The sequence below is a fragment of the Mustela putorius genome, unplaced genomic scaffold, assembly GCF_011764305.1.
Source record: "Mustela putorius furo isolate JIRA1106 unplaced genomic scaffold, ASM1176430v1.1 tig00004041_pilon_pilon_pilon, whole genome shotgun sequence".
NCBI classification, from domain to species: Eukaryota; Metazoa; Chordata; class Mammalia; order Carnivora; family Mustelidae; genus Mustela; species Mustela putorius.
The window spans coordinates 81,950-99,034 of NW_025422176.1; the positions used below are offsets into that span (position 1 = coordinate 81,950).

Consider the following 17,085-nt stretch of genomic DNA (forward strand, 5'->3'; position numbering starts at 1 on the left):
CATGTAGGCATTCCAAAAATAGGGACAGATGTCACTCTTCCAGGCTTTTCTAGAGATGACCTATGTGGCATTTAAGGAGAAAATGAGTGTCCCATCTCCTGTTTGCTGCATGGGGGACTATCCAGGAAAGAGCGCGCTGGATCCAAAGTTAGGGTTAAGGGGGATCCGGTCCAAGAGTCACGAAAGAAAAAGAAACCTCCACTAGACAGCAAAACTGTAGATGGAGAGATCATCTGTATTTGATCATCACAAATTATGCCACGGTCTTGTTTTGTTCTTGCTTTTCTCCATCCAAACAAAACGTCTCCTCGGGTCTCAACTCAGTAAATAGTATCACCAAACACCTCGTCACTCAGGCCAAAACCTTAGGAGTCATTCCTGAGGCCTCTCTCTGTTTCAGCCCCTCCCCCATTGTCGGTTCGACCGTCTCCTGCTGAAAACCTCCTGTGCCTTTCCCTCCCACTTAAAACAAAATCCGGACTTTTCACCACGGTCCCCGAAGCTCTACCTCGGGCCCCCGCCTACCTCTCTCTTTTCATACTACCCTGAAGCCAAACAGGCTATTCCACAGTTCCCTGAACAAGCCGACCTCTTTCCCTGTCCCTCCCCCTAACCCTCCCCGCACTTGCTTTTCCCTCGGTCTGGAGGAGCCTCACAGGTTAGGTCTTTGGTCCTAACCTCTCGGATTAGGATCTCGATCTCCGTGAACCTTTCCCGACCCTCCCGAGCATCCCACAGGCCTCCGTCGCCGCCCCCCACCCCCGCCCGCCCGCCCCGCCATCAGACCGACTCCCCCCATTGAAGACACAAAGCGACCCCTGAAATGATCCTTCTTTTAAAAAGATAAAATTTTAACGTGTTTGGTCTCCTCCCCCAGCAGGAAGTGAGCTTCCGGAGAGTGGGAACTTGGTCTCCTACGTCCAGTCCAATACTCCCACTAGGTGTCCACAGGGGTCTCCGAAAGGGGCAGCCCTGGAGCCGACCCGCGCGGAGGGGGCAACGCGAAGACAAGGTGACAAGGGCTGTAGGGGGGCCCGAGTCACTCGGCAGAGTCCCCCGCCTACCAATCCGGTCTCCCTTACGAAAGCCTAAAGGCCGAGGGGCCTCTTGTCACCAACAGTCACTCAACCACGACAACGATGCTACTACTGCCCAGAAAGCCAAAAGGCGGCGTGGCCTGCCGGAGGAGGCGCGGGGTTAGGGCCCGGGCCGGGGGTGCCGGTCCCGCTCCAGGGCAGCGGGGCCTGGGGCTGTCGGGAGGGTCGGCGCTGCGGGCCCGGGGCTGCGAGGCGGGCGGCAGAGCCGGGAGGACCGAGCCGGGGTCGCCGCGCCGCCCGGGAGCTGCTGGCCCGGCCTCGCCGGCGCCGCGCTTTCGCTTCCGGGTGAGGGGGGGGCGGGCGAGCGGAGCACTTCCGGGGCGGGCGGCGGTTCCGGCTGTGCGGGCCGCACCGCGGCTACGGGTCCCGGGCGCGCGGAGGGCGCGAGTGGCGCGCGGGGGCCGAGGGGGCGCGAGGCGGCGGCGCGGGGACTCCGGGCCCCGACGGCGGCCCATGGGGCGGGAGGCGTGAGGCCGCGGCCTGCCCGGGGCTCGGGGGGTGGGGGGAGCGGGGCGGGGAGATGGATAAACTGACCATCATCTCAGGATGTCTCTTTCTGGCCGCCGATATCTTCGCCATCGCCAGCATCGCCAACCCGGACTGGATCAACACCGGGGAGTCCGCGGGTGAGCGGCGGGCGCGCGGGGGGGACTGGCTGAGGGCTGAGGGCGGGGAGCGGAGGGGAGACCCGTCTGAGGGGAAAGCGGGGCTGGAGGGTGCGTGGCGGTGGCTGGCCTGAGGAGGGCGGGGGCGCGAGGCGTCGGTGGCTGCGGGACCCGGAGCCCGGGGGGCCGAGGGGGGAGAGCGGATGGGGACGAAGACGCGCGGCCGCGGGCGGGACCCTCGGGCTGAGGGGAGCGGATGGGGACGAAGACGCGCGGCCGCGGGCGGGACCCTCGGGCTGAGGAGAGAGGATGGGGACGAAGACGCGCGGCCGCGGGCGGGACCCTCGGGCTGAGGGGAGCGGATGGGGACGAAGACGCGCGGCCGCGGGCGGGACCCTCGGGCTGAGGAGAGAGGATGGGGACGAAGACGCGCGGTCGCGGGCGGGACCCTCGGGCTGAGGAGAGAGGATGGGGACGAAGACGCGCGGTCGCGGGCGGGACCCTCGGGCTGAGGAGAGAGGATGGGGACGAAGACGCGCGGCCGCGGGCGGGACCCTCGGGCTGAGGAGAGAGGATGGGGACGAAGACGCGCGGCCGCGGGCGGGACCCTCGGGCTGAGGGGAGCGGATGGGGACGAAGACGCGCGGCCGCGGTTGGGACCCTCGGGCTGAGGAGAGAGGATGGGGACGAAGACGCGCGGTCGCGGGCGGGACCCTCGGGCTGAGGAGAGAGGATGGGGACGAAGACGCGCGGTCGCGGGCGGGACCCTCGGGCTGAGGAGAGCGGATGGGGGCGAAGACGCGCGGCCGCGGGCGGGACCCTCGGGCTGAGGAGAGCGGCGCCCCAGGCTGAGCGAAAAGTGGCGGAGGGGACGACGAGACCTAGGCTGGGCTGGCGGGTCCCGGACGGGGAAGGGGGGTGGCGGGGAGACCGTCGCCGGACCTGAGGGACCGCGGAGGAACGAGCTTTGTCCTGGTTTGGGGGAGCGGGGCGGGGGCGGGGGCGACAGTCCCGGTGGGAGACGGGAAGAAAGCGACGGGGAGGAAACTGAGGTGCCTGTGAGGGAATGAGAAGCGAGGCGGAGAGCCGGAGCTGGCGCTGGGGAGGAGGCAGCCTGCGGGGCAGGGCGAGTACCCCCAGAGAGCCGCGGGGGGACCCCGGTCCCGGCCGCGGCCCCGGGAGGGAGCTGGCGGCGGGGCTCCGGGTGGCCCGACCCGACGGGGTTCGTGGTGCTCGGCGAGGGCGGGGGGCGGGGGTCTCCGGGTCTCCCTCCTCGCGCCCTAGTCGGTCCCCTGCCCGCTGGGCGCTGCTGAGGACGCACGTGGCTTCCGGTTTTCCCTTTGAAGTCTGGGTGATCCTCATCTTGCTCCACGGTGGGCCCGGGAGCCAGAATACTGCTCGTTAAACCTCGCCGGACGGCGCGTCACCCGTTGCAGCGCGTCACCAAGTGCTTTAGAGATGTTAATAGTAGTTACGGGATGAAATAACACATTGGAGTTTCAGGCAGCCCAGCGGCCGGGCCGGGGCCGCTGTAACCGCGCGGAGCTGCAGGCCGCAGGGAAGAGGTGGTGGCCTCGGGGAGAAGGAGGCCTCCTGCCGAAGGGTGTCCCGGGTGAATGCCCTCGCAGGACCGGTCGCGTCCCGGACCACCTCCGGTGCGCGCGCACACACTCACTCACTCTGTGTGTGTGTGTGTGTGTCACACACACTCACTCACTCAGACCTGTGAGACCAAACCTCTAATTAATGTCACAGCTGTCAGGAGAGCTGATCAGAATGAAGGAAGGAGCTTGTTTTTTTAACTGCTCGTTCAGTGCAGGTGGAGGGAATATTGGGGGTTGGGAGTGTCAGCCTCCCTCCGTGAATAATTGTTATAAAAATGTATCACTGCGCTGTCAGAGTTCCTTCTTAAGTATTACTTATGGCTCTGTATTTATCCTGCAGTATATTTAGCTCTTAAAAAAAGCTGGAGCTGGGACATTTGTTGCTCCCTCCTCCCTCCCTTCTCTCCTCCATCTAGATCTAGTAACACAGAATCATGCTGTCACATTTACGGCTTATTAAAATAACACACTAAAAAATTCTCCTTTTCTTGCCTTTACAAGTTTTAGCAGAGCTTTTTTTTTTTTTTTTTTTAATTTTTTACTTATTTATTTGACAGACAGATCACAAGCAGGCAGAGAGGCAGGCAGAGAGAGAGAGAGGAGGAAACAGGCTCCCCGCGGAGCAGAGAGCCCTATGCGGGACTTGATCACAGCACCCTGGGATCACGACCCACTGAGCCACCCAGGCGCCCCTTAGCAGAGCTTTTAGTTGTAAAACATGTATGGTTATTTTGATGTGATTGAGCTGTTAGCTAATGCTGCTGTTATTGCAATATATAAATGTATCATACACTTTGTAGGCCTAATTACACAATGCTATATGTCAGTTCTATCTGTTTTTTAAAACTTGTAAAATGAATAAGAAAATGTTTGGAATGGTTTGGAATTTGAAGAAACTATGGGCAGTTTCTGAAAATGTTGACAATGTCAACTACTAGTTCTTGCAGTTATATGTGTGACATCCACTTCATGGCCTGTTGTTTTTATCTTCATTATATTTGCAATGACTTCTTTCATGAGAATTACTTTGGGACCTTATATACTTAGGTATAGAAGAAGATACCTTATATAACTTATATATTTTATATATAAGAAGAGGTTTCACTGTTCTAACAGAGAAGATGCTTTTTGTGAAGTGCTTGTAGGTGAATCCCAAAGTAAATGTCCATGGGAAAGATACACAGTTGATCCTTGAACATGGGTTTGAACTGCGCTAGTCCACTTACACATGGATTTTCTTTGATAAGAAGTCTTATAGTACTGTAAGAAGAAATCACTGTAAGAAGAAAGCAGATCTTCTTTGATAAGAAAAATACAGAACTGGAAATGTATTTTCTCTTATGATTATCTTAATATTTTCTCTAGCTTGTTTATTCTAAGAATACAATGTGTAATACATATAACCTACAAAACATGTGTTAATCGGCTATTTATGTTATTGGCAAGGCTTCTAGTCAACAGGCTATTTATTAGTAGTTAAGTTTTGGGGGGAGTCACAAATTTTGCATGGATTTTCAACTGTGCAGGACAGGAATAACTCCTTCATATCAGTAGACAAAGTCTTCAGCTATGAGTTGCTGCAGAGATGGGAGGGACAGAAGTTCATGGCTAAAAAGAAGTAGAATGTGGTTGAAATAAGTAAATAGTTGGAGAGAAGGCATGCCAACCAGTGATACAGGAGGATTGACTAGCAGCATGGAAACCTCATTGAAGTCAGTGGTCAAGAACACAGAATGTGATATGCCATCTGCCTTATTAACCTTCTCTGGTAGTGCTCAGCTGCTTTGGTATCAGAATATGGTGAAAGCTAGTAGACGGTTTCATTCGTGTTTGGGGTTTGCTAACAAAATGCAACAGAATGACAGAGGAGCAAAGATGTTTAACGTATTGGCCAAAATGTCATAATGATGGCTCATGGATTCTCAGCTGGATAAAAAGTAAAAGTGAATAAAGGGGAAAAGCTGACGTATTAGTCAGTGAATAGCAGATGGTGCATGGTCAATGGAATAGTGGACCCAATAGAATTGAAGACCTGACTGGGAGTGATTGATAAAGTGGAAGGACAGGGGATTATGGACAGAAGGTCCAGAGTGACAGAGGGGATGTGTGGCTAAAATGGGTGGAGGAGATAGGTTTTTTTCCTTAACGGTTTCCTTCACTGTCTTAGGAAACCCTTCAGTTAAATATTCTGTAACATGGAAGAGGAATAATAGGAGGTAGTAGGAAATTTTTCAAAATCCTATCTAACCTATATTTCTTACCTTAAATATGTCAGACAGTAAGCCCCCAAAATTAAATGGGATGTTCCTTTATTGACTTGTGCTGTGATAAGATGCACCTGAACTTTGCCTGGTACAGCATTTGTATGCTCAATGTACACTTTTATCTGAGCAGAAAGATCTAGTCTTGAGTTTAAAAAAAAAAAAACCTGGACAGAATTACACCTTCCAAATCAATGAAACATTTACAGGAAGTTCAGATAAGATGGCAGAGGTGACAGGACTAGCTTTATTCCAAGATCTCCACAGAAGTGACAGCCTAGCAGCAAAAAGTTAAGTGTTGGTTCCCTTCAGTGCATGAAATACAGCATATTTTGATGGTGATGTTTTTAGTGCAGTTTTTATTTTTTTTAAAGATTTTATTTATTTATTTGACACAGAAAGATCACAAGTAGGCAGAGAGGCAGAGAGAGAGAGAGAGAGAGAGAAGCAGGCTCCCCGCTGAGTAGGAGCCCGTTGTGGGACTCGATCCCAGGACCCTAGGATCATGACCTGAGCCAAAGGCAGAGGCTTTAACCCACTGAGCCACCCAGATACCCCTTTAGTGCAGTTTTTAAAGTGGACAAAATGTATTTTGAAAATTGAATACTGAAGCTGAAAGGTTCTGCAGATGTAATTTGAAAACCACTGCAGTAAACTAGTATGGAAAGTTTCAGGATTCAAATCCAAACTTCATCACTTATTAGCTCTTTGATTTGCAGCAAGTTACTTAGACTCTCTCTTTATAGTTCTTCCTCTATAAAATAGGAATATTAATAGTACTCACCTGATTGAATGTTATGATTGAGTTCATGCACGTAAAACATTTAGAACAGTACCTGACATCTAGTAAGTGCTCATTAAATGTTAAATATTGTTGTATTGCTGTTGTGGTATGATGACATATCCCAGTTTTGAAATTAAAGCTTCTGACTTTCTCCTGTGAGAACTTGACATATTTTCTTTAATAGATGTTCTTTTTTTAAAAGATTTTATTTATTTATTTATTTATTTATTTGACAGCGAGATCACAAGTAGGCAGAGAGGCAGGCAGAGAGAGAGGGGGAAGCAGACTCCCCGCTGAGCAGAGAGCCCAATGCGGGGCTTGATCCCAGGACCCTGAAATCATGACCTGAGCCAAAGGAAGAGGCTTTAACTCACTGAGCCACCCAGGCACCCCTTTAATAGATGTTCTTGGTTATAAGGAAATACCAAGAATAATATGGCCAGGCTTAGCAGAAGTCAGATTAATCTTCCTCTTGGCATTGGACCTTCTGTATCACTCCTATCACTGTTCTTCATTTAGTCTTTCATCACCATATTCTAGTTTCTCTACTCTTCAGTTTCTACTTGAACTATAAAAGAAGGAAATAAAATAAAATAAAAGAAGGAAATAAAAATCCGCAAACCAAAAACTAAATAGGTTAACTTCCTAATATCCTGGCTAATAAACTGTATTATAAGGTTGTGGACCATGCTTCATACTGGCAAAATTTTTAGTTAGATTTTATTGCATTAGTGCAAATACAGAGAAAGTACATTCATTTTATTTTCATCTCTGTGGTAACATTTCCTGGGCTTGCTCTGATAGCTTGTAGGTTATGCACAAACTTTTGAAGATGTAATGAAACAGAAGTAGATATTGTACATATGAGGAAAGTACACAGGGAGGCACTTTAGAAAGGACCCTTAGTGGTTCCTAGAATTAAAAAAAAAAAAAATATTGAATGTCAGGTGAATATGAGGGCAAAAATTGCGTAATTCTGCTGTGTTGGGTCACGTTTCTTCTGGTTACTGGAATTCAACATCAGTAACAATATCTTTCATTTTGTATAGTGTCTTATAGTTTTTGGAGCAATCTAACACCCATGACTTGATTTGATTTCTTAGGCTTTTTATATTTTGCCAATGTGGAACAGTCATTTCCACATCTTTTCCCATATGTCCGTGCTTTGCACACGAGATTTGAGTTTCAGTGTTGCAGACTCACTTCAGGTAAACTCTTCATTGAAATATTACCGATATCTTGGGACGCCTGGGTGGCTCAGTTGGTTGGACGACTGCCTTCGGCTCAGGTCATGATCCTGGAGTCCCGGGATCGAGTCCCGCATCGGACTCCCAGCTCCATGGGGAGTCTGCTTCTCTCTCTGACCTTCTCCTCATTCATGCTCTCTCTCACTGTCTCTCTCTCAAGTAAATAAATAAAATCTTAAAAAAGAAAAAAAGAAATATTACCGATATCTTATTTATGCACACCTTTTATTTACTTAATGGAGGGGCAAGATTGAAAGCAGGGATGCCAGTTAACAGGTAGAGTACTCTAGGAGAGAGAAAAGTAGCTTTGCCTAGGATGAGAATAACGAAAATGGAGAAAATTGTACAGGTTTGGCTATTTTGTAGGCAAGGAAGATGGCTAACTGACAGTGGGAGAGGGATTGAAACAGAGAGTCCTCAGGAATGGCTCCTAAGGTTTTGGCCTGAGCGACCAGGTGTTTGGTGAGTTGAGGCCTGAGGTTAAAATTCAAGTGGCTGAAGTTCTTGCCAGATTTTCAGAAGAGGGGAAGAAGGAGATTTGGGTTTTAGTCTTAAAGTGGTGTCCTTGGCTTTGTACAAGTTCCTTAACCTCACTGTCAACTGTTTTCTTATCTGTAAAGAGACATTTTTTTGTATGTGGGGGGGAATATTTTTAGTTTCATCGAGTTAATTCTAAGAAAGTCGGCAACTCAGCAGTGCTGCTTCTGATAAATAAAAATGATCTAGAGATCCCTTTATTGAGTCATTATTCCTCTACACCAAGGATTTTCGTGACCATTTAGAGTTACGCCCTCCCATGCCCAACTATCCTATGCTCAACTGTCATCTTTCATAGTTTAGTTTTTTTTTTTTTTAAAGATTTTATTTATTTATCAGAGAGAGAGAGAGGGAGAGCGAGCGAGCACAGGCAGACAGAGTGGCAGGCAGAGGCAGAGGGAGAAGCAGGCTCCCCGCTGAGCAAGGAGCCCGACGTGGGACTCCATCCCAGGACGTTGGGATCATGACCTGAACTGAAGGCAGCTGCTTAACCAACTGAGCCGCCCAGGCGTCCCCATAGTTTAGTTTTCTTAGCAGAGAGTTCCAGATGTTTTCCAAGTACATTAAGGAACTCCTCTTTTGTGTCTGATCAGATTTCCCTCTATACAGTTGGTTTTCACATTCACTTTGTAGTGTGTGGTAGTTAGTATATTTATTCCTGAAAAGATTTTCATTCTTACTCTTTTTTAAATTGTTTAGATTGGACGTTAGAGTGTTTAAGGAGTCATAATAACAGACACACTTTTTCCTGCTTATATTCTGAACTGAGGGGAAAAAAGAATAGAATCCAAAATTTTATTTTATTTCTAATTAAAAGGATATTGGAGAATGTGGCTGTTTTCTGTGGACAGGCATCTTCCTCTTACTGGATCTCAAAATTGAACAGATTAATCATCCATTCCCAGGCAGGATGGAGGCACCTGCCCTATAAGGCTTCCAGCATGAAAGAAGAGACAAAATGAGTACTACCTATGGGCAAATTGCTCCCAAGCGCAAAAAGACCACATATGCCCAGTTTTTTCTCCTACTAAACTGCTAGTCAAATGAAGTCATTCCCTAGACCTGGAAAGGTTTAAGTGAGGGGACACAGATAGGCTAAGAGCATTATGCTACAGCCCCCACCTCACCCCATCCCCCATGGGGGAGGCGGCCATTTGAAACCTAGGAGGTGGCTGACCTTTTTTGGGTTGGGGAGAAGAAATTTCTTTCTGCCCAAGTATAAAAACTGGCAGGTGCTTGGGGAGGTAAAAGACTTGAAGAGGGAGTCATTTTCCTGTTGTGCTGCCCACTACCTTCTCCACAGGAAATCCTGGTAAACCTCAGGTAGGGGACTGGGTGCTTGACATCTGTCATTTAAGATCTACAAGTGGATCTGGCCTACAAATTGGGATCCTTGGTTTAGGACATTAAAATTACAAGCCATTCAAACAGACCTGTTTATTAAATACTAGAAAATTTTATTAAATAGTGCTTTCCCCTGAGTGGTAACAACTTCAGTGATCACAGAAGTGTTTTACCATGAAGGAGCTCTGTAACATCAGTTTAAACAAACAGAGCAGTCTGTCCAGAACTTCATTTTGTTAGTCACTTTGGACATGACTTTTAGTGAAGGACAGAATTTGAGTCTAACTAAGAGAGCAAAACTCTTGCAATTGTATTCGCCTTTAATTTAAGAAGCATTCACAGAATTTCTCCAATGGTCTTTTGAGTCTTTTCCTAGTAAATTGCTTTTTAAAAAACAGCTTTATTGGGGCACCTGGATGGTTCAGTGGGTTAAAGCCTCTGCCTTCAGCTCAGGTCATGATCCCAGGGTCCTGGGATTGAGCCCCACATCGGCCTCTCTGCTCAGCGGGGAGCCTGCTTCCTCCTCTCTCTCTTTGCCTGACTCTCTGCCTACTTGTGATCTCTGTTTGTCAAATAAATAAGTAAATAATAAAAATTAAAAAGAAAAAAACAGCTTTATTGAAATATAAGTCCACCAACCGTAAAATTCACCCATTTCAAGTATGCATGTAGTGGCTTTTAGCATATTCATAAAGTTGTGCCACCATCACTATAATCAATTTTTAAAACTTATTTTTATTAACATATAATGTATTATTTGCCCCAGGGGTACAGGTCTGTGAATCATCAGGCTTACACATCACAGCACTCACCATAGCACATACCCTCTCCAGTGTCCATCACCCAGCCACCCTCTCCCTACCCTCCCATCCGCCAGCAACCCTCGGTTGGTTTTGTGAGGTTAAAAGTCTCTTATGGTTTGTCTCCCTCCTGATCCCATCTTGTTTCATTTTTTCTTTCCCCTGCCTTTCAAATTCCTCATATCAGGGAGATCATATGATAATTGTCTTTCTCTGTTGACTTATTTCGCTCAGCATAATACCTCCTAGTTCCATTCACGTCGTTGCAAACGGCAAGATTTCATTTCTTTTGATGGCTGCATAGTACTCCATTTGTGTGTGTGTGTGTGTGTGTGTGTGTGTGTGTGTGACATCTTCTTTATCCATTCATCCATTGATGGACATCTAGGTTCTTTCCATGGTTTGGCTATTGTGGACATTGCTGCTATAAACATTCGGGTGCACGTGCCCCTTCGGATCACTACGTTTGTATCTTTGGGGTAAATACCCAGTAGTGCGATTGCTGGGTCCTAGGGTAGCTCTATTTTCAACTTTTTGAGGAACCTCCATGCTGTTTTCCAGAGTGGCTGCACCAGCTTGCATTCCCATCAACAGTGTAGGAGGGTTCCCCTTTCTCTGCATCCTCACGGACATCTGTCGTTTCCTGACTTGTTAATTTTAGCCATTCTGACTGGTGTGAGGTGGTATCTCATTGTGGTTTTGATTTGTATTTCCCTGATGCCATCACTACAATCAATTTTAGAACATTTTTAGTACTCTCGAAAGAAACCCCCATCCCTTAGCCATCACCCTTCAACTTTCTGTTCTTAGGCAACCGCCAGTCTTTCTGTCTCTAAGGATTTGCCTATTCTGGACATTATATATAAATGGAATCATACAATATGTGGTCTTTTATGATTGGTTTCTTTCACTTAGCATGTTTTCAAGGCTCACATCCATATTATAGTAAACATTAGTACTTCATTTCTTTTTATGGCCAAATTAATTTATCCATTCATCAGTTGAACATTTGGGCCAGTATATTTCTTTTATTTCAAAGAATAAAACTTCCTTAAAATGAGCTAAGTGGTACTTTTTAAAAATTTTTTTTAAGATTTTATTTATTTATTTGACAGACAGAGATCACAAGTAGGCAGAGAGGGAGGGAGGGAAGCAGGCTCCCCCCTGAGCAGAGAGCCTGATGTGGGACTCGATCCCAGGAACCTGGGATCATGACCTGAGCCGACGGCAGAGGCTTTAACCCACTGAGCCACCCAGGCACTCTTGTTTTGTTTTTTTTTTTTTAAGTGGCATTACCAGTGTAAATAATACTTGCAAATAATAAGAACTTTGAGTAAAAATTCAAAGACGGGTCTTTTTTATAGTGTTCACAGGACATACTTGAAGTTTGAAATCATTTATGATGCTGTAAATTTCACAGTGTAGGCCAGATTTTCCAATATGAGATTAGATTTCCTGAACAAAGCATTTATTTCCTTTACAACCTTGGTTTCAAAGTCCTCTCTTTTTACTATTACCAATAGGGATGTTGTTACTTCAGGAGGAAGAATATAAGCTAATAGGCCTAAAAGTTTTGAGAAGGGGTATTTGGGACCAAGAATATGGACAGAAGCCATGAGTAAATGGAAATCACCAGAAGGCAGGACATTTCGAAAAAGAAATGACAGAGTGATGATGCCATTGCGTTTATTAGACAGACCAGACTTCTTAAATTCTGTCACTTGGCTGTTCAAGACAAAGCTTTCAAAGCTGGCATAATGTAGTCACATACCTCCACTGTTCATTGGGGTATGACCTACAGCAGTGTTTTTGTTTAACACCTTTTCTGATAAATATTAGGTTTGTACTGGAGTTGCAACAGAGTAAAATTAAAATGGTCCCCCAGGATTTAGAGGCAGCCATATCTAGATATGATTCTTGGATTCCCATTTTAGAAGTTTTATGATTTGGGGTATGTAATTTGATTTCTCAGCTATATAATGGGGACAATGTATTTATTTCAAAGGATGGTTGTGAGGAAATAAACCGTGGCGTATAAGGAATTAGCACATGGTCTGGTACATTCCAAAATGCTCCAGTGTTGGTCGTAATTATATTTAAAAAGTCAAAACATTTTAATTTTTTAATATTTCCCTTTTTATTGCCTGTCTTGCTTACTTACAGGTTGCTTTGTTCTAAAAAGAGACTTAAGGCAACATGGTGTGTCTGTATTTGAGTAGAACTGAAACCCAGCAGAGTCCAATCCAGGAAAGACTGCAGTCCTTTGTAGTGGTAATATCAACTTGATGGGACACATATAAGTACCAAAGCCAGGGCCTGCATTGGGTTTATATGTCTCTGGAACAGATTGAAGAGGTTTTTTAAATGAAAGGCAGCCTAGCGTCATAGAAAGGGCACACGGGTTTTGGAATCATACCAAAACCAGCATGTAGTCAGATGCCAGTCCTGCTCTTTACTAGCCGTCTAATTAATTTTAGACATGTTGTAGTTGAGTTTTTTAATTAGTAAAAGTTGTATCATTCAGACTTGATTAATACTTTATTCAGCTCTTTCAACTGTTAGCAGGTTCAGACTCTCAACTTTCTGTTCTCCTATAGGTTAAAGAGTAAAAACTGCAGTGCATTATGAAAATCCTTTAGTTCAGAAGGTTTTTGATTTTTTTTTTTTAAAGATTTTATTTATCTATTTGACAGACAGAGACCTCAAGTAGGCAGAGAGGCAGGCAGAGAGAGAGGAGGAAGCAGGCTCCCTGCTGAGCAGAGAGCCCGATGTAGGACTCGATCCCAGGACCCTGAGATCATGACCCGAGCGGAAGGCAGCGGCTTAACCCACTGAGCCACCCAGGCGCCCTTGATTTTTTTTTTTTAAAGGTTTTGTTTATTTATTTATTTGAGAGAGAGAGCGAGTGCATGGGTGCAGGCTGGGAGAGGGAGAGGGAAAGAATCTCAAGTGGACTCTGTGCTGAGCACGGAGCCTGATGTGGGGCTTGATCTCCTGACCCTGAGATCATGACCTGAGCTGAAACCAAGAGTCAGATGCTTGACTGACTGAGCCACACAGGTACCCCCAGAAGTTATTTTTAAAGGAATTTACCCAAGAGCTAGTGATCTAGAAACTTTATAGTTGAGTATCAAGAGTCAGTTAGTCTCACATCAAAGGCTAAAAATACATCTAGAATATATGAGATCGTCGTTTCTTTATAGAGACCTGGCAAATAGTATAACTGAAAATTTAGTTTTTGTCTATGGAATAAAATTTTTTCTAGCTGTCTTTAGCTTCTGTAATGCAACTGTAAATTTTGGCATTTTTTTCTGTACTTCATTTTAATGCATATTTAAGCAGTTGGGCCATATTACATAATCTTGTAGGGGAGATTTGGTCACATAATGAAGTATTGCTGTTTAAGAAATTGTTATTGTTGGATTGTAAATAAGAGCTTAATCATGCAACTTGAATGGATAATTATTTACATGGTGACCTTCTTTTATATTCCCTAAATAACCCAGGAGATTAGGCTGTAAGTCACAACAATGACAGCATCTAGGTAAAAATTTCATATTTATAGCTTTACCTTTCTATGATGATTTATGTAAACATGACATCATATCTTTTTGGTAGTCAGAATGTTTTATTTTCAAGCTTTGGAGCTATACAATTTTTCCCAAGTGCTTTCTCTAATTCTCTGTCCAGCTAGCAGCTGGCTGCTAAAAATTTCAATACTTGCAACACCTGATCCAGTTGATCACAACAGATTAGATACCGTGTCTATTTATTTCATTCTTTGTTGCAGACTGATGAAAAAGTAATATTTAGCAAAGCTATTCTTGAAGTCCTAGAGAGGTTAAACAATAGCCGTGAAAGAACCTAAGAATCTTTGAATATCAAGGTTCCTAAAAATAAGTGTCTGGATCAAAGTCACCCTTCAATTAATGCCTAGGCAAACTTTGCCAAGTATTCTCTCATTAGCTGTAAATTACAGGGAGGAGAATCCTTACCAAATATTCCATGAGCAAGTAGAATGTGATGTTCATTTGGGGTTTATTGCTTTAGAGTTGACAAAATAGAGAAGCATGTGGATTTGAGGTGTTGCTGTCAATGATACCTGTATTTATGAGGATATACCAAAAATATGTAATTTACTTACATGACGTTTCAATGTATGATTCCCGTTTCAAAGCAAAGTGACATTTCTTTGAACTACTGCTCTTTTTTTTTTTTAATTAGGAAGAAAAGGCTGCACTTTTTTATATGTCTGTTTACACTAGCTTTGCTATAAATAAAAGTTCACATTTGGCATTTTGACACTTGGCTGTTGTATATATTGAGCAAAAAGCAGCTGTTGACTTTTAATATAGATCTGTTCAACCAGGGACTATATATTGCTATCATTAGAAATTAAACAGGAGTAAAGATAAATGCAGTCGGTTGGGTCAAGTAAAGAAGTATGAGAGCAAAATCACACCAGGTATCCCCGTGTCTGGTGTATGTATAGTGAGTTACTCACCTGGAACATCCCTGGATCTGCTTTTCAGCTGTAATAATAGAAGATTTAAAAAAAAAAAAAAAACAGACCATGTTCAATTTGGTTCTGCTGACCAGCCCACTAACCAAAGACAAAGATCTCTAAGACCATTTCATTTAGAACCATTTCATTTCATTTTATTTTTTAAAATATTTTATTTATCTATTTGACAGAGAGATCACAGGCAAAGAGTCAGGGAGAGAGAGAAGGGGAAGCAGGCTCCCTGCTGAACAGAGAGCCCGATTCGGGGCTTGATCCCAGGACACTGAGATCATGACCTGAGCCGAAGGCAGCGGCTTAATCCACTGAGCCACGCAGGTGCCCATAACCATTTCATTTAAAAAGTACTATTCATTTAAATAAAACCTTTAATATTCTATGAGTACCACTGGATTTTATTCCAGACAGCGTCACAGTCAGTGCTTATTGAAGTATGTGTGTTCTGTAAAGAACTGTATTAAACATTATGATAGTTTGCATTTAAGCAAATGAAAAAGTATTTTACCCTCGAGAAACCTACACTCTATTTGGGAAGATAAAATAATATGCATAAGAAATGTGTCAAATACGTGATGAAACTACTTTCTGTCCAGGTGTTCGAGGAGGAGATGACATTTGAGCTCAACAGATGATACACTTAATAATGATATATAGTGAATATTAAAATAATTACGAAGGTTTGGGCATTTCTTTTTCTTTTTTTTTTTTTTTAAAGATTTTATTTATTTATTTGACAGAGAGAAATCACAAGTAGATGGAGAGGCAGGCAGAGAGAGAGGAGGAAGCAGGCTCCCTGCTGAGCAGAGAGCCCTATGCGGGACTCGATCCCAGGACCCTGAGATCATGACCTGAGCCGAAGGCAGTGGCTTAACGGTTTGGGCATTTCTTGTCCTTGAAGGTAAAATGGCATACTGAAATTTCCATTCCAGTCCCTTTCCAAACATTGCTGCTAAATTCATCTTTCTAAAGGATAGATATTATTATAATATTATTATAATCACAAATGCTTATATAGCATTTACTTTATGACAGATAATTTCTAGGTACTTTACAGGTATTTACTAATATAACCTTTGCAATATCCTTATAATAGATGCTGTTATTGGCCTCCACAGAGATACAGAGAGTATAACTTGCCCGGGGTCACATAGCTGATAAGTGGAAGAGCTGAGATTTGAACCCAGGAAGTCTAGCTCATGAGTCCTTGCTATGAAGCACTTCATGTTTTTGTACCAGAAACCTTCAGTGACTCTTCATCTTCCACAGCATAAGGGCATTCAAGTATCTTCACAATATGGCTTTAGCTTACCTTTCCAACCTTAGATCCTACTTTTTTTCCCTGCATGGATCTACATTCTAGCTCTTCTGTATTATTTTCTATTTCCAAAATACAATCCTTATTCTCATCTCTAGACTTTGTTTATGTTATCTATTCGCAGTATACTCTCACTCTGCCCAGTCCCTGTTTTATCAGACCTTCTCATCTTCCAGGCATATTTCAACTATCGTCTGTGTGTGTGTGTGTGTGTGTGTGTGTGTGTGTTACGGTAGTCACCATACAGTACATCATTCGTTTTTGACGTAGTTTTCCATGATTCATTGTTTGCATATAACAGCCAGTGCTCCATGCAATCTGTGCCCTCCTTAATACCCATCACCAGGCTTATCCATTCCCCCACGACCTCCCTTCTAAAACCCTGTTTCCCAGAGCCCATAGTCTCTCATGATTAGTCTTCCACTCCTATTTCCCCCCCTTCATTTTTCCATTCCTTCTCCTAATGTCCTCCATGCTATTCCTTATGCCTCACAAGTAAGTGAAACGATATAATTGACTCTCTTTGCTTGACTTACTTCACTCAGCATAATCTCCTCCAGTCCCATCCATGTTGATACAAAAGTTGGGTATTCATCCTTCCTGATGGTTGTGTAATACTCCCTTGTGTACATAGACCATATCTTCTTTATCCATTCATCTGTTGAAGGGCATACTGGCTCTTTCCACAGCTTGGGTATTGTGGACATCACTCCTATGAACATTGGGGTGCATATGGCCCTTCTTTTTACTACATCTGTATCTTTGGGGTAAATACCCAATAGCATAGTCACTGGGTCATAGGGTAGCTCTATTTTTAATTTCTTGAGGAACGTCTGCACTGTTTTCCAAAGTGGCTGCACCAACTTGGATTCTCACCACCAGTGTAAGAGGGTTCCCTTTTCTCCACATCCTCTCCAACATTTGTTGTTTCTTGCCTTGTCAGTTTTCGCCATCCTAACTAGTATAAGG

At 44.7% G+C, this 17,085-nt stretch overlaps 1 protein-coding gene across 1 annotated transcript in view; it reads left to right on the plus strand.

The window, feature by feature from the left end:
• Window positions 1–1,415: 1,415 nt before the first annotated feature.
• The window catches only part of MOSMO (modulator of smoothened), a 60,796-nt gene continuing 45,126 nt past the window's right edge, over window positions 1,416–17,085 (plus strand). Inside the window, exon 1 of the mRNA XM_045072669.1 lies at window positions 1,416–1,723. Coding sequence (XP_044928604.1) covers window positions 1,618–1,723 — 106 coding nt within the window. The 5' untranslated portion in view covers window positions 1,416–1,617. The remainder of the gene's footprint in view (window positions 1,724–17,085) is intronic.